This window comes from Aphanomyces astaci (assembly GCF_000520075.1).
Source record: "Aphanomyces astaci strain APO3 unplaced genomic scaffold supercont1.87, whole genome shotgun sequence".
Taxonomy (NCBI): domain Eukaryota; phylum Oomycota; class Saprolegniomycetes; order Saprolegniales; family Verrucalvaceae; genus Aphanomyces; species Aphanomyces astaci.
The window spans coordinates 93,450-110,852 of record NW_009798350.1 but is presented as its reverse complement, the minus strand read 5'-3'; the positions used below and the strand labels follow the sequence as shown (position 1 = coordinate 110,852).

General features: G+C 45.9%; 6 protein-coding genes across 7 annotated transcripts; 4 read left to right on the top strand and 2 right to left on the bottom strand.

The window, feature by feature from the left end:
* Positions 1-296: 296 nt before the first annotated feature.
* On the bottom strand, positions 297-728 carry H257_16492 (hypothetical protein; the record flags this gene model as incomplete). Its single annotated transcript, XM_009844935.1, has 2 exons — positions 297-395; positions 528-728. 2 exons carry the CDS (start codon positions 726-728, stop codon positions 297-299), a joined length of 300 nt encoding a protein of 99 aa, XP_009843237.1.
* A 1,657-nt stretch (positions 729-2,385) lies between these two features.
* Positions 2,386-2,877, top strand: H257_16491 (hypothetical protein; the record flags this gene model as incomplete). The annotated part of the gene is made up of 1 exon (XM_009844934.1): positions 2,386-2,877. The coding sequence occupies one exon, from the start codon at positions 2,386-2,388 to the stop codon at positions 2,875-2,877; it is 492 nt and encodes a 163-aa protein (XP_009843236.1).
* Positions 2,878-2,954: 77 nt separating this feature from the next.
* Positions 2,955-3,657, top strand: H257_16490 (hypothetical protein; the record flags this gene model as incomplete). The annotated part of the gene is made up of 2 exons (XM_009844933.1): positions 2,955-3,423; positions 3,476-3,657. 2 exons carry the CDS (start codon positions 2,955-2,957, stop codon positions 3,655-3,657), a joined length of 651 nt encoding a protein of 216 aa, XP_009843235.1.
* A 1,747-nt stretch (positions 3,658-5,404) lies between these two features.
* On the top strand, positions 5,405-6,301 carry H257_16489 (hypothetical protein). Its single transcript, XM_009844932.1, has one exon. It carries the CDS (start codon positions 5,564-5,566, stop codon positions 6,239-6,241), a length of 678 nt encoding a protein of 225 aa, XP_009843234.1. The 5' UTR covers positions 5,405-5,563; the 3' UTR covers positions 6,242-6,301.
* A 2,291-nt stretch (positions 6,302-8,592) lies between these two features.
* H257_16488 (hypothetical protein) lies at positions 8,593-10,031 on the bottom strand. The gene is made up of 6 exons (XM_009844931.1): positions 9,558-10,031; positions 9,479-9,506; positions 9,342-9,428; positions 9,143-9,210; positions 8,975-9,079; positions 8,593-8,928 (listed from the first exon to the last, which is right to left on the bottom strand). Exons 1-6 carry the CDS (start codon positions 9,971-9,973, stop codon positions 8,667-8,669), a joined length of 966 nt encoding a protein of 321 aa, XP_009843233.1. The 5' UTR covers positions 9,974-10,031; the 3' UTR covers positions 8,593-8,666.
* A 4,259-nt stretch (positions 10,032-14,290) lies between these two features.
* Positions 14,291-16,130, top strand: H257_16487. Of its 2 annotated transcripts, XM_009844930.1 has the most exons (7): positions 14,291-14,929; positions 14,986-15,189; positions 15,264-15,335; positions 15,396-15,431; positions 15,494-15,559; positions 15,631-15,863; positions 15,916-16,130. In XM_009844930.1, the coding sequence occupies exons 1-7, from the start codon at positions 14,321-14,323 to the stop codon at positions 15,980-15,982; spliced, it is 1,287 nt and encodes a 428-aa protein (XP_009843232.1). In that variant the 5' UTR covers positions 14,291-14,320; the 3' UTR covers positions 15,983-16,130. The 2 variants fall into 2 exon arrangements, with proteins under 2 accessions (XP_009843232.1, XP_009843231.1); XM_009844929.1 differs by having other exon boundaries at positions 15,494-15,863.
* Positions 16,131-17,403: the final 1,273 nt, after the last annotated feature.

The following is a 17,403-nucleotide window of genomic DNA, read 5'->3' as shown; positions in this document are numbered from 1 at the left end:
GTGTGTGTGGTGAAACCATCTCAACATCGTCTGCGAGCCGTGCAAAGCGCGCGTTGGTCAAGCACTACTATGGATCCGTCGACATGGCGTTCGAAAAAGTTGCCAGCTACTTCGACTTGCTGAAGTCCCGCAACCCTGGAACGTTTACGTCCGTGGAAACAAGAAATGGGTCGTTTTATCGAAGTGTCCTTGTGCCGGGTTTTTGCGCCAATGCTTTCCAGCAGTGTCAAAACCTCGTTGCGCTTGATGGTAATACATTAACATGTTCCGGTATTAATTATTGTACTTATAGGCGCTCATTTGAAAGACCTGATGAACTCGAACGGCGTGACAGGGGTGGACGAGGGCAACGATACAGGGGTTGTCGGCGGCGAAAATGCGTAGTCCTCGTCCGCCTAATGCTGGTTAATCATGGGTTGGAGGAGTGCCTTAGGATCACTATCACTCTTACGACAAAGTGCCAACAGCAAGCGCACAGTCGTTTCACCTTCCAGACGATACTTGAGGACACTTTTCAACAATGGTACGTCGTCAGGGTGCAAATCTGCGACGCCCTCGTCCTCAAGCACCTTGTCGTTCGCATCGACTTGGCGGCCGTACCGCTTACGGATATTGCGGTATTGGGGTATCTCCGGGTGGTCCTTGGTCATGTGCACCTTGAAGTAGGTGTACCACACGACAACGCCACAGCCATCCACCATGCACTTGAGGCGACCACATGAAGTCATTTTGAAAAGTGACTCGTGGCAAAAGTCGTTGGTTTCCAACGGTCTTATCTGTGGAAGAATTTACGTATCCGGATGTATATCCGGCGATTTTCAAATTCCCCGAGAACAGGTAGTTTTGGACCTGCAGCAGGGGGACACCCCCTGCTGCCGGGGAATTCCTCTACGAAGCTTCATTTACCGGTAACGAAATGATGTGCTTGGGTGCCAGAAAATGGGCCGCAAGGTGTGGCCACCGCACACCCAGGCCCAAGCGCGCGCAAGCACAGATATATACGAGCTATAGGAGCATATAGATCGGATAGTGCAACAACTATAGCGCCTAGTTATACGTACTATGTCCCCCTGGAGCTGTCCTGCACCAAACAGATTGGATCGAGCCGTGCTATGCCGCAACCAACGACAAACAATCACACGGTACGATGACAACATGGAGGTCGCTATGGAAGTCGGAACGTGCGCCGCAGCGCAGTAACATGATCGAAAACGTATTGTTAGGAAATATCTATGATGCATGGGTCACCTGTGCTGCCATTGACGAGAACATCTCCGTCAAAGTCGGTTTCGGCCTCCATCGGCAAGGCTCCATTGGTCCATCCAATAATGAAATCATGTAAATCATTATCCAATCAATTTAATTTACTTGGAATGCACAAATCCCCCGATTTTTTGCAGCCTGGTATAAACGAATATCCTGTGTAATACCATCGAATATTCAATTTAACAGGATATTGAAAATTTAATACTTGGAATCAAATGCGGTGCCAGCACCAAGTCATACCATGATAACACGGGCGTTGTCCATTAGCTATGCGAATTCTTGCAAAGTGATTAACTCTGCATACACGACGACATGGCTGTCGGAACAAATTCGAGCACTGCATAACATGCAAGCTAGGACGTTGTTCGATGTTGGTACAGTAATACTGTGAGTGTACTTGCTTTGAGTAATCAGGCGACCACCTTTCACAAAATGTGTTGATGGGTTTTAGGATTTTTAGGATTTTTTGTTTGTGCTCATCAAATGTGACCAATCTCCTCTTCATATAACCCTTCAACAGAAGTACCTCTATAAAGCTATATTTTCTCGGGGCTGCAAAAATCGGGGGATGACTGTACCCCAATCACGGCCAAAGCATGACTGTGTGTGTCGTGCTTGAAAAACCGAATTTCGAAGTACGACGGAAACGATTCTGATTGGCTCATTTCATTTTGAAAAGTTGAGGCCCTACTCCACCGGAGTTATAGCTCAGATTTATACGGATACCCTTAGATAGGACCACCCAGGACTTATTGCTCCCACCGGCAGGTTTTATAGGGGTCAGATTTATATTTGAAAGATCCAAACATAAATCTGACCCCAAAAAGTTCTATAATACTACGTAGTACTAGTAGGATTTTTTCGCCTCAATTTATCCATCAGATTTCATAGTAATATCAAAATTAATAATCCAAAGCAATATTTACCACAGTAAAATGAAGTTCCATCACATAATTAATATACATAAAATTTCCGCTTTATTGAACTCCGAGCGCAATGTCCACGCGCGGCGGAGCAACAACGTGATGTCACAGTGAACTGTGCACATAGTACGATAACACCAGTGCTTAATTGGATCTTTAAACGCCACCGACTGTCACAGCCCTACGTCGAATGGCCATGTGTCCACTCTGGAGATTCCCGTTTTTACCTGGTCGTGCACATTGGGGCGCGGCGCCCCGACTGGCCAACACCTTGACAAACCCGGCTGCAACGGACCCAGGCCACAGGCAGCTCGCCGCGGGCAACCAGAGAGCTATGTCTGCGGGCAGCCTTCGTGTAGCTACTTACATGCAGGAGCATCCCGACGACGCAGCGGAAATACGGGATGAGCTCAAGTTCTGGAACCAAGTCATGGACCACCAAGTACCCATGACCAAGGAACGAGTCGAGGCAACGTTACCGCTTCTCACGGCACTCGAATGGGGCCCTCTATTTACCAACACGAGCCCAATCATGTTCTGTCCTCTGGGGCTCGATCCCCTGGATGTACGCTGCTCATTTCCTACGGTCGACCCATCCTCCCATCTTCACGCGGCCCGGGCCGCCGACGAACACCGGCCTCGCCAACCAGTCAATCTGGTTCGACCGGACCCGAAGCCTGACTTCTGATTGGCCCAAACATATCCGCCCGTGAATTCACTCGTGTTCCCAATCCGTCACTGCCTGCCCACGCCCACCGACACGGCATGGACACACCGGCTGAACATGACACCTCCGAAACCGTCGCCGACACTGACGGATGTCAACACGGACTACAGCGTACCGCTGTGTCCGCCTGCGGCTCACCTGACCGACCCACCGTACAACCGATTCAACGGCCTCAACACCACCGACGTAACGGCGCATGCTGCCATCCAGCCCATACCCTCCTGTTCCCAATCCAACACTGGCTGCCTTCGCCCACCGACACGGCATGGACACACCGGCTGGACATGACACCGACGGATGTCAACACAGACTACAGAATACCGCTGTATTCGACAATCTCGCACTGGCCCGGCGCACACATGCCAATTCCATACTCGATACACGGTATCTCGAATGTCGACCGAGGGCATGGCACGGCTAAGAAGTTCGCTATCTATAACATTCTCGTCAACCTGACGCTCCAGCCACCGACAGCTCACCGCAACTACCGCTCGCTTAGCACACGCCGTCACTCAACACAGAGTGGCCTACTCCTGCTCGTTGACATTGCCTCTGTTAGCGCCCACAATAAGCTCCACCCTATACAACTTGTTGGACTGCGACAGCCCCCATGCAAACCTATCTACCACACTCGGCGTCAGTAGCCCGCTGAGGCTAACCCGGCGAAACCACAACAGCAAACCCGTAGGCTTTGACAAGTCCCAATGCACACCGCACACTAATGAAGGCCCGACAGACTGACGCCGCGGCACGAACCACCCCGGTGTGAACGTGCACAAGCTCCATCCTCTAGATTAGTCTAGTTCGCGGGCGCTGCTGCATATGCGCGCGCTCGGGCGATAGCAAGCTTGTAAATATCGCGTAATTTCAATTTCAATTTATGTGCCCACTCTGCTGACGCTGTCGCCACAGCCCTCAACATCGCAGCGACAACCAAGTCGCCCCGATTGTGAGGGCTGTGATGGCGGCATCAGCAGGGTAAACGAATTAGTGAGCACCACGTACATTGTTTTGTTAGAGTCCACGTCACAGTTGGCTCATGGTATGAGAATACGCATGCTGTGATAATTGATAAGCTCAAGGGTGTGCCCTCGTTTTAGACTAATGAGATAACTTGCGGCGTCGAACTGCGGCATGCGCATAGACATGATCGATTTCTACTGTAACGTTTGATTGAGTGTGATGTGATAGTCGTCATGTGGGATTCATTTGGTGCCGACCTCTTAGCAGCTACATGCAGTTAGAGCACGGCGGTCTGTTGTGTAAATTGGAATAAATCTGATGGGTGGGGAAATTGAGATTTATCCCTGGGACTGTAATAAATCTCGCTGTTATCCGTACACTATCCGAATAAATCTCATTCGATAAATCCCACAGATGGAGTTGCTCTAATAGCGGTAGCATACACATTATATCGACATATACTAATATCAGACTCTTACATATACCCGCGTTTTACTGCACATCCAGACATTGCGGTTGCCGGCGAGGATGCAGGGGGCGTGGTGGCTTGCTTGTGAATGTTGTTGGCTGTTTGGGAAATGACATGGTCCGGGCAATTATATTGTTTCAATTTTACAATATATAGCAATATCTATCGTAATTTATTGTTTGAAATTCGACTTGTCAATAATTTATTGTTTGAATTGAATACAGATAACTACATATTAATATAATTATGCGCAATGCTGACAGCAGTCACTTCAGCTCGACGGCGGGGACGGCCTCGAGGCGCACTTGCCTTCCTGGAAGTACAACCCCACCACGTCGATGGTAAAGTTGCTGTCGTAGAATCGCTCGAGCGTTACCGCCTCTATCCGTGACTTGCGCCGGATACTGAAACTCCGTCATACTACGTAGTAAGCTTAGAATAATTCCCTCATTAAAACATTTCCACTGTTTTTTTTACCCGGTTTGAGGGAATTTCACATCCGGATACACCTATTCGCCCGTAGCGCTGTAACCTGAGACTCCGTTCTACCCCCGGTGAGTACATACGAAGTACGATTTTAATCTCCGGGGTTAACTGCATCGCTAGTGTTTAGCTATCGCAAACCACTGAGATGCACTTTTTAAGAGGTGAGGTGTTCCGAGCATACAAAGTTCCATATAAACACTCACATTGCAGTCGTTTCTGAGAAAAACAACAGTGGAACTGTTTTAATGAGGGAATTGTACTATTAATACTAGTAGAAACAGTATTATTTCTGAGAATAGGAACAGTAGTAGTACTGTTTTAATCAGGGAATTGTTCCTCGGTGATTTATACAATCACGATATCAAATGCAGCAGAAAAACGTGAGATGGGCAAAGACATGCTGGGCAAGTTACCTCTATATATTTATATTGTTGATGCACTGTTGTACTCTCGACTAAGTGTCAACATTGCATGTATGAGTACTGTATAAGGCTGCTACGACTAGCATGAACTGTTCGTACGTAGGACAAAGGGTAAGGCGAAGAATGTTTCAAAATTTCTTCACATGATCCGCCGCGCCGCTCCACGGAGTTGGTGTCACAGAATTCTCTCGACGCAATTGAGCCAATGAAACACACGCGTCATCTAAACGTCGATATGATTGGCTGATGCACTGTGGATCGCAAGAGTCGACGCGGATTGGTGGAATCGTCGCCCAATCTTGATTGAATGTCCAGTGGCACAACGATACAAAGCATGCAGAGTCCGTTGAAACGAAGTGCTGGCGCCACATTCGCCGTGGCCACCACGACAGTTGTCTTGGATACTCATGAGAAGAAGCAAGTGGAGTTGGAGCCCAATGATGCAGAGGATGTGGACGATGAAACATTCTTGACCTTGCAGCGTCTGCTGCAGACATTCAACTCGGTGCGACCGCCCATCCAGTCCGAAGCGGAGAGGCGCCGTGCGCAACGAGAGGACCAACGTCGCTCTCTTTTTGAAGGATTCACCGACCGAAGTCACCGCATGACCAACCGATCGGCAGCCGAGCGTCGCATTCGATCGCGGGTGTGGAGCACAACGTGTTCGTTGCCCCCTCTAGACTCCATCACAAGAGATCGCTGGACCTCCACGGCGGACGAAAGCGCCGACAAGGACGAGCTCTACGCACTGATCCACCCCGCCGTTTTACGTTCCAGTTTCAGGCCACCGACATGCCATCCCAAACTTGAGGTCGTCTTGACCTCAGATCACAAGGCCCTTCGTGCAAGTCTACTTCCCCGACGGGTCTCGTCGCCATTACCTTCGTCCCAAGGAGCCAAGAGCCGCAACATGTTGCTCCTCAAACCTCCCAAGTCCACATGGTATCTCAAGGGCAAGAACATCAAAGACAATATTGTCACATAATCAACCAAGGGTGATTCTTGTGAATAATTAAAATAATAGTATTGGCATTTCGTAAATACAGTACATGGAGGGAAAGCCTTCATCACAACCAAATCGTACTTGAAGTACATCACACAAAAGATTTGGGCTTTTCCCCAGAAAATTGGTCCTTTCCACAAGACAGAGTCGTCCCTACAATCTATAGAAATGTATCCGGTTATACAGGATTGTTGACGTGCGAAGATGCCCAGGAATTGCGTATTCTATTTGCTGATATTAATAGACTACTGGTACGATTACTCTAGTTGGATTACTATTACAGTGAAATGGAAGTGGGTGGATTACTACGTAGTACTTCACAGATTGTCAAATTCTTCTGACTGCAAAGAAACAGCCAATCAAAACTAGACTACGATTGGCCACGACATCCAGAACTGTAGTATGATGCTCCGTCACCAGATGTCTGCGCTGACTTCTACCTGAGGAAAAGCCGCTAAACGCACAAAAACCACCTGTACAGCTAGCAGTCGCTGCCTGACTGACAGGGCAGTGGACAGGGCAGTGAGAGTGTTCTCTAACAGAACAGGGTGAATCCCAAATTTAGTCATGCCCTGGGAAGTTGAGGGTGTCAACTGTCAAACTACAGTATTGTCGGTGAGCCATAGCTGGACTAAATATAGGGTAACGTTAGTTGTAGCGCTATGTAGCCTTCCAGCACATAGCGGCTCAGCCACACGATGTTGCAATTGAAGCCTGGTGGCCACGATTCAATCGTGCGCAGTTTACTTCAAGCCACCGTTCGCCCTCGGAGAAACTTTGTCTGCTTGTTGCAGTATACAGTATCCTACGTAGTAGAAAGTTACTACGTAGTACTACTAGTACTACTAGTACTGTACTTCGAAGTAGAATGTACCACAAGTTGAACAATGACGTCATTACAACGTTTGATTGGCTATAAATAAACAATATATGTAACCAATCAGAGGGCATTGTACTTGGACACTAACGCTATCGACAAGGCTGAAGCACTGTTGTGGACTCGCTGCCTCTTCATGCCTGACTGACTGCCGTAGTTCCTTGCATTGGGTATATCCTTGTCGAGAACAAGCTTAGCTATGATAGCATCAGTTTTCTATACCAGTTAATGTGCTACCGTAGTGATTGATGCTAGTGTCACATACTGAGGTACATGTATTGAGGGGAATGTCAGGGAAGGCAACCGTGCATGCGCTGACTATGAGTTAAGAATAATAATGCCACGCATGATGTTCGAAAGTATGTACATGTGTGAAATGTGAGTTCGAGTGAGTACAGTATGTACACTACTCCGAGTATTACACTTAGTAATTCTGGGGCTTAACGACAGGTAGGTACAAGTTTGGAAATTGCGCACTAGGTATGTACTTGTAGAACGGAGATGCTCACCATCAACGATGCTGCCATTCAGCTTTGATGGTTGCAATTGCAGCGATGTGCATCCCCGTGATGTCCTTCTGTAGATACCTCCACAATTATTGACCTCCCCGAGCCCGATAGGCAATGCGCATTCTATATTCTACCCCGTTAGCGCACTCAAATATGCAATGTACATCCTCAATCGCATTATACGGTAGTACTTCTAGAGAATGCGCTTTAACAATTAGTACTTCGAAGTATGTAGCGTGGGGAGACGCTATGCAGTAGAATTATTGTAGAGGGTACCGAAGGGCTGTGCAGGGTGTGAACTATGCAGGGGTTGTACATCGCTGCAAGTATAACGATCAACACTACGGGGTAGTCATAATGACGTGAGGGGTTACTGTAGACTTCTACATGATAATACCCCACGGCTCATTACCATCGTCAACAACAAACTCACCAACATGACTTGGTTTGTGACTCTATCGGGATTGAGGAAAAATCTATACTAACGTTAGTGAATTTCTTCCTATTAATAGTATTGCAGTAGGAGTAAAAGTCCTTGTCTCCCAAAAGTAACAATTTTCGATGATTTACTTGGTAAACTGCAAAGGTTTTGATTATTAATACCACCCCTGTACTATTATTAATAATAAATAGTACATGGATGGTCTGCCCATTTTTCCAACTCAAACATGCCTCACTTATTGTCGATTTGATAACAAATTTGGGGAAGGGGTGCAATCGAATCGCGCCGACCAAACCGATCCACAATCGATCTGATTGGTTGAATTTCATTGAGAAGGTTTTGATTGGCTAATAATTTTGAGCTCATCTGAAGTAGCCAATCAAATCGATTTAAATTCCAACCAGAAACCACGCCACAACACGAAATTTCACTCGAAAGCACAATATACTACGTACTCGTTTTGGAGCGACAGTGATGATACAAATGTGATACTTCGAAGTACTAGCTAGTGCAATACACTCTGCTTTTTCCAATGCATTGCTTAACGTTACTACTACATACATTGCTACGGTCGTTGCCTTAGACTTTTTTCTGGTTGCTATTCAGCACAAACGTCACTGCCGTGGCGTCCTGCGCCGCCATCATCGCGCGACATTGTTCGTACGTGACAAAGAACACAACACACCACGGCGCCTTGCGCATCCAGTTGGGAATGAACCCCTTGTAGAACGCCTTCACGCCTTCCTCCTGGAACGTGCGGCGGGCGCAGGAAAACATGCCTGTATATAGCGCCGCCGCGCCAGCTGGTTGCGTCATCAATCGGGTCTTGAGGACGTCCACGCTAGTGATCACGTTAGCACATGGGAGAGGATGACGTCAACAAGTACGGATTGGATGCCGCCGCCCCCGCGAGCCCGGCAAAGAGACTCGCCCCAAACGTCGCCCCGATGCCTCCTTCTTCCACGATCCCGTGCGAAATCAACGACGTTTTCCTAACATGGCCACGTCATAAACCCTGACATGTCATCGTGACAGACGATGACGTGATCACGTACACTTGATCATACACCCCAAGTTCCGCGGCGTTGACGATGAAGCCTCTCGTGACGTTTGGACCCACGCCCTGCAACGCAACCCACGTTGGATCAAAGTGCACTTTGCACCGTCAATATCAATGCAACTGGCATCAATATGCAAAACACACATTTGCACCAATTCACAATCAAATTCGAGCATCGCATCGTTGTCACTTACCTTAAGAAATCCCCGGAACCCTTCTTGTTGATGGATTTTCGCCACTGCGTCCGTGATGCCGCTGTATAGGACACCGCTTCGATCGGCCTATGGAGCAATCGCGTGATACCCTGACGAGTTTGAACGAGACGGGGTACCTGCATACGAACTTTAATTACGTCAACCCTGGTGGAGAATGTCAAGAGATTTCACAAGTTACATGGGCAGGACACGTACGGATTCGCAATGCTGACACTAAACGCACCAGCGAGCCCACCAGCCATTAGCTTTTGAGCAAACGACATGCCGCTGGCGCCGTCGTTGTTGTTGCCACGGAACAATGTGATGGCATCGCGAAAAGGTTCGTAGAGCACCATGCACATGCTGGAATACACGAATTGTCGTGCCACGGCTGGTTGCGCTCCCTTCCAAAGCGCCAGTGGACCTTCTTCATCTATCGCGATCCTCCGCACTGCATCCAGCATGCCGGTGTACTTGACGACGGACGCACTAGTGGTACCACCACTAGTACTTGCCATCCCCTGGGCTTGCAACCGTACTTTCGTGATATCCACAGGAAGTGTGGCCATCTCCGCAGAGGCAGATGCAACGGCACCGGCGGCAAAGCGCAAGTACAGTGAATCCTTTTGCATCTTCGTAGGCGGTTGCGTCGATCACAATGCCCAGCACCTGCCCCAGCAGTTTTTGAATACTAGTGGGGCCCTTCTCCAATTGTTCGAACGAATCCGTCAACGTATCTAGGATATAATTAGACTTGGTCTAGATTCCCTACATAAGTACACATCCTACCTTGCCATAGACATGAGCAAGCGTTAGTGAATCAATTTGGAGTAGCCATAAAATGTTGTTAATTCCCGTAGTCCAGTGACTTTTGTAGCTCCAAGCCATTAATCAAGTATTCTGTCTCTCATGCCGTTTGATGAGGAACGACAAGCCGTGAATGAACGACAAATGCTGAGAATAATCGCTACTCCAGTCCTTCGAACGTGTTTAGTTAGATTGCACTTGGTTAGGGAGATTCCGATCTGAACTACGTTGAAGTTGCGCACTTCTCACCAACGACAACCTGCGCGATCTACTGCTGCTGGAAGCCAGAGGGGCACTCCCATGCCACCTGAGCAATGCATATCCATGCGGGTGAATAGACAATGAGTTCAAGTTATCTATTCCAATGCTTCGTTGAGTTTCGCTAATGTCTTCAACCACATCCCCTCCCAAATTGCTGGCAAGGCCTACTTTTTCTTCGAGTGGGAATGAAATAACAGTATTTGATTGGCTATCATACTTCGAAATACGAATTGCATTCCTGCCAATCAAGCTCATCTTTCGATGTAATACATTCCGGGCTTACTCCAGCATTTACGTTAAATATATTGTGCGTCATATTATTACATATAACAAGCTTAACATCATTTGCAGTTATTTTGACAGGGAGATGAGGGAACAGGGCACAAATGATTATTATGAAGAATTAACTGTAAAGGTATTTGATTCCTTCAAATCATGGAGCACCAGTGTCGTCAGTGTCAGGTACATGTAACTTTATTCAAGTTAGCACATACAAGTCAACAAAGAATTGAACCTTGCCACGTCCACGGAGTCAAACGGCGTTCGCATGTGAATGACAGTTACATAATATTAATATCTTGACAATGTTGATACTGATGTTTCTATTAAACAAGCATATTTTTACTCGAAATATATCCGTTTTGAGGCGATTTATTTATATACATCCTACAGATTGCGCATGTGTTGGTATGCGGGAAAGGCGCGACGCAGGTCAGCGATTTCTCAATGTGTACTGAACGACGGGTCACGAAACTCTCCACTCGTCAACTGTAGAGAAAAGGCTGGTCTGGATGCCGCCATCTCATAAATTTATGCCACAAACCGTTTTGGCAAGTCTGAAAATTTTCCCAAAGTCACATATCCCATGAAGAATACTACTCCAGGAGTAGTAGGAGAAAAGAAGTATCTAACGGAAAACCGGTTTCGACTGGGAAAAACTCGCAAAACGTAATAAAATTTTGAACGAAAAGATGGACAAGTCTTAATTTAAAATGTTTTCGAAATGTAAACAGCCCAGTTTACATTTTGTAAACTGAAAGTTCAATACTTTGACCTAAAAAACCTACCTAAACTTTGTCCAAGTCCTTCCATTTTTATTGTCCATACTAGTAGACCTCTCACCAAGTTTCAAGGAATATGTAATCAGATTCATGAACTTCGTGTTGGTATACAATACGGAGTACATGTGAAATCGTACCTCAAATATTGAAGTTTCGTAGATCAATCTTTAACCTACACCCCCCAACTTGCAGAAACCTGTAAACCTCCTTGAAGTTCATATTGTTCTGGTTCATATAAGAGAGCGCAACTTTGGGATTACTCTCCTAGATTATGGAATGAAAATACGTTCAAATAGAGTCAAAATCGACCACGAAAGTACATCCATCGTGTCAGTTTACAAAATGTAAGCACCTGTTTACATTTTATTACTGCCAAAAGTATTCTATTTTCGTTTGAAATTCAACCTGTCAATTTTAATACGGTTACGCATAGTGAGTGGGTTTTGCCAAACTGGTTTTCGCGATTTCCCGCACCCTCCAGTAGAGGCTAACCGCATTTTGGAAAAATTATTTCATTTCCGATTGACTGTGAAGTGCAAGTCCACAACGTGAACACAAACCTACATAACATGAAAGGTCTGACCGTTAGTGGTCATTTACGAATAATGTTGGGGTATACTTACAGTTAAATCAAGATAAAGACACGGGTTTAACATGTAAGGGCGGGTGCCACAAGTGATATTCCACCAGGAGTTTTTTAACAACTTTTTTCCTTTTCTCCAAGTTCCCAAAGTAATATACTTCAAAGGTATAAAAACTGACGCCATAAGTTCAACGTGAAATGTCTGGATGTCTCCAATTTTTCCTGAAAATTCTAAGAATATCACAAACGTAGAGCCAGGACAGTGACAGGAAAAAAAATCGCCAAATCGGTGTGTTTTTTTTTTCAATCATAATTTGGGCAAATCACCCGAAAATTATGGAGGTCTTTTACTAGATTCAGACTTCATACTTTTGCCATTCAAAGATTTTTCTGGAAAAATGGCCGTTTTTCTGACAGAATACAGTATGGTGTTGTGATCGAATAAAGGCGGACATCTCATCCGACTCAATTCTGATTGGCTTAAATTCGACCTAATTATCTTGCCTTTACTTTTTGCTGCATCATTTGGGGTCACAGTCTGTCAATTCCGACTTCATTGTGCTCCTACATCCACAATTTTGAGAAATACTGTAATGGGAGCGCCCAATATATACGGGTGCCGTGCAATCCACTAAGTAGGGTGTATATGCGGGAATGCCATAAAAACCCGCATTACAGCAACTTTTGTCTCCCGTTTACGTTTTCTAGCCAGGCGTGCAAATGTGACCATCTTCATTTGGGACATACGAAGCTGACGTAGGGTATATATGCGGGAATGCCATAAAAACCCGCATTACAGCAACTTACGTCTCCCGTCTACGTTTTCTAGCCAGGCGTGCAAATGTGACCATCTTCATTTGGGACATACGAAGCTGACGTCCAAGTTCACAGTCAGTTAAACCCCAGGATGATGGCAAATTGGTCATTATAGTTCCAAATGCAATGCAGCTATAGCCGTGGCCGAGGTGTTGGGACGACCCAAGTCAGTGCCAAAATCTTCGATGTTTTGGCAATTTCTAAGAAATCGGCAAAACATGAGAAATTACCCGTCTGGATCCAAAATTTGGAGAATTCAACATTTTGCCTAATTTCGCGTTTTTCGCCAAAAAACTAAAAAAGAGGTTCAAGGGACATTTTTCTGAAAACTGGCAAGAATTGAGAATCGTCTACTTTCTTTCAAAATCAGTTTGATCCAGACAGCAAAAAACTACTTCGAGGTACTTCGAAGTACTACTGAAGTACTCCGGGAGTAGGTGACAACCAAATTCTTCGAAGAGCCAAACTTTCGAAATATTAATTAGGCAAAACTTGGGATGTGATCCCGAGCCACCCTCAAAGTAATTCGAAGAATTTGGTTGTCACTATATTTCACTGTCTGGGTCAAACATATTTTGAAAGAATCTCGACGATTCTCAGTTCTTGCCAACTTTCAGAAAAATTGCTCCTTGAACTTATTTCATATTTGTTGGCGAAAGACGAGGTCTTTGGCAAAATATAGAATTCTCCAAATGTTGGATCCAAACAGATAATATTTCATTTTTTGACGATTTCTTAGAAATTGTCAAAATATCGAAGAATTTGGCCTTCTTTATATAATACATCCCAATTTTGCCCAATTAATATTTCGTTTTGTTCAAAGTATTTCAACTTCACTGTCAATAGTTTTTTTGCTGTCTGGATCAAACTGATTTCGAAAGAAAGTGGTCGATTCTCCAATTTTCAGGAAAAGTCCCGCGACCCGCTTTTTTAATTTTTGGCGAAAAACTAGATAATTGGCAAAATATGGAATTCTCCAGATTTTCAGTCCAGACAGACTTCTATTAATTTTTTCCGATTTCTTAGAAATTGCCAAAATATCGAAGATTTTGGCCTTTTCTTTAACATCCAGACTCCCCCTGAAACGCAACTTTTTGATGAATTCGTAAGGCAGGAAGTGCCTTTCCAAATTATTGTCCAATGATATGATAGAAAGTGAAAATAATTGGCGAATAGGATCGTTCTATTCTCATTGCTACATTGCTAACCGCAGCCTGCGGCTTGCGGCATTTCTGTACTACAGGTAGGGAACGGAATGTCCCTACCGGTAGATGCCCTTTTAGTGCTTTATACTGACGTTAACATTACGACTCCTGTCGCGTTCCCTGGTACTAGTATTAGTACTTGTGTTGAGGTTCTCAGCAGAATTTATAATCCTTCTTCAACAGAAATATTTATCCGGACCTCCGGATACTGGAATTCGAAGCACATATTGAACCCCGTTGGCCAACATGATGGCAGGCGGAGACGAGTCAAGCGCGGCGATTGAGATCGAGGCCGATGTGAAAAGTGTGGACGACGGTGTGGTGGACTTTGCAGTGTGGGGCCGTGCCGAGATCGAGAGCGAACTGGCCGAGCTCGATGACTCGAACGAGCGAATCAACGCCGTCGCGGACCTGTTCCTCATGCACAACCAAGACGACGAGTCGCATGCAGAAGATCTGTGCGCATTATGGATGGCGAACCTGCGAGATAGCGACACTCATGACCGCATTCCGTTCTTGTATGTGGCGAATCACGTCTTGTTCAAGAGTTTCAAGGCAAAGTCCACGTCGTTCCAGAAAGCATTGCTACCGTTGCTGCCCGAGGCAGTGTCGTTGGTGAGCAACTCCCCCGCCGACCGCGACACCGTGCTCAAGATCCTGCGCTTGTGGTACGACCAAACGTTGTATCCCTTGGACGCCATTCGCGTCATGTGGAAGGAAACGGGGGAGCCATTGCCGGTGGCATGGCAGGAGAAGCACACGAGAAAGGCTGAGCCCGCGAGTGAGCATGTTGAGCAGGTGAACGAGCTCGAGCCCGACCTTCCCATGGGTCTGAAGGCCCGTGCCGCGCATCCGGTTCGTCTTTGTATCTTATTTCTCGAACCCTCTAACGACGACTGGAACGTATGTAGGTCGTGGATTGCTTGAAACAGATCGATCATGCCAAGCGCGTGGTGGAGTACCTTGAAGGACTGCTGCAGGCCCAGCACAAGGACGTCATGAAGATGGCGACGTCCAAGTACTTTGTCACCGCCGCGGAGATCGAGGCGAAGGAATCGCCCATCCATTTGCGGGACAGGATGAACCACGCCATGCAAGTGCTTCACATTCGCAACGTACGTGTGTGGGAGTGTTTGTGCAACCGTGGGAGTGCATGTCATTTGCTTGAGCTCATGCTTGGATTGACTAGAAATACATGCAGAAACTCATGATGCTGCAAACCAAGCTCCGCGAAACGGCGCAAGCGCAGCTCGTGGACGAGGTAGACATGATGCGGTGCTGCTTTAAATGACCGGATTCTCGTCGCTTTGTTGTCGAGTAGAGCGCCGCCTTGGAACGCATCGAAGCCAAGTTTGAAGTACGATGGCGCCATACATGTAGTTGAAACGACATGTGTGCTGATTCAGGTTGTGTATGTAGCAATGTGATAACATTGACGTGGGGCTCGCCGACTTGGCAGACCATCGACGCAAGTACCCTGACGAGGTAGTAGCTAGCAGCAAATCACACGTCAATGGTTACCATGTTGATGTGGACGATGCATATACATGTACCAGTGGGTAGCGGAAGCTGAGAATGCAAGGGAACGCAAGCGACAGAGAGAGGTAGAAACCAAACGCATGGAGGAGGAAGCGGCGCTGAGGCAGAAGGAAGCGCTGGTGGCGAATGCCAAGATCGTGTCCTTGCTGGAAGAGGAGGTGGCACAGGCGCGCGCGATGGACGTCCAGACGGCGTTGCTGCAGCAAATGGCCGAAGAAAAGGACCCGACCAAGGAATATGTGTGGCACCCGTGCGTCTCTTGTTGATAGATATCGATCGACTGACTAACGTATGTGTTGTAGGGTCTTGCGCGAACTCGTGCCGCTCCAGAGCTTGAACCAACAGTCAGAAGATTGGCGAGATCATTAGGAACTCATGACTGGATCGCCTTGCTTGACATCGGACGCATACACATTGAGCGAAAAGTGCCAATTCATGGCGTATATTAATACGTTATAATGCATGCGATTGTTGGGGTCGATACTACAAAATCCGTCAGAGCAATAATGTGGCTGCGATTGCATTGGAATTGATGGATACGTGCATGGAAGAAAAGGATATCGCATGAGCGGTGGCTGTGACCTCATGCAGGGTGTAAACTTTTTAAATACATACTCCTTTTACTTGGTTTTTGTAGTGCATTGAATGTTTGCCTGCACTTACAGTTAATACCTACCTGAGGTAGTATAAGTATAAACCTAACTGAACCCCAAATCGGAAAAGCACCAATCACAGAGCAAATCTCTGAATATGTATCCATACAACACCAAAGGTTAAAACATAGATCATCAATTGGCACACCACTTTATAGAGGTAAGCTTATGCCAATCTACATGACGAGCTCACAATCCGAAATACATTGCGTGTGGTGTGGATAACGTTAATTGGTGGATAGCCCTGAAATTTGTCTACAATTTAGGACTTTACAGGATTCAACAACGATTCCTCAATAGGAATTATGGCAATTCTCCGAAACACCCAAAAAGTTATACTAACGTTAGGGTGGGTCTCGATCACACCCCAATTTTTGTCCAATTAATATTTCGAAAATTTGTTTCAAAATAATTCGAAGAAATTGGTTGTCACCTATTTTTACTGTCTGGATCAACGATTCTCATTGCCATGTTCAGAAAAAAACCTTGAATCTCTTTTACTCCGAGTATATTTTTTGGCGAAAAACTAGATAATTGGTAAAAGATTGAATTCTCCACATTTTCGATCCAGACAGATTTTTCGTTTTTTTGCCGATTTCTTAAAAATTGCCAAAATATCGAAGATTTCGGCCTTTTCTTTGGCATCCAAACTCACCCTTAATACAAATGCGCAATTCTTGGAAGTCTCCCATACCGATATAGCAACAATTTGTTTCACGAGCCATGGTGCGTACTACTTCCTCCGTTTCAGAATACTATTGTGGGTTTACGGGACGGGACATATTTTATGAAGTATAATCGCTATTTGTCTCTAATTAGGCTTTTTTCCTAGCCTATTCCATGTGGAACGACATAATTTTTGTTTAATTTTATTCGCAGTCGAGGATGAAATCGATTCCATACAAGAAAGTATAATCAGATGATTTACTGTAAATATCGGCCATTCATTCATTTCTGGTCCAATTGTGGAGATTGTAGGCTCAAAAGACTCGTATTGATGCATAGAGACAGCTAGCTATCCTCCAAATCATCTAAATCACACTGCATATCTATGTTGCAAGATTCAGAAGACAGTCGTGGAGCGTTTTTTCCTACACAACCATGGGGAAACAAACATGAACAACAGCACTTCGAACT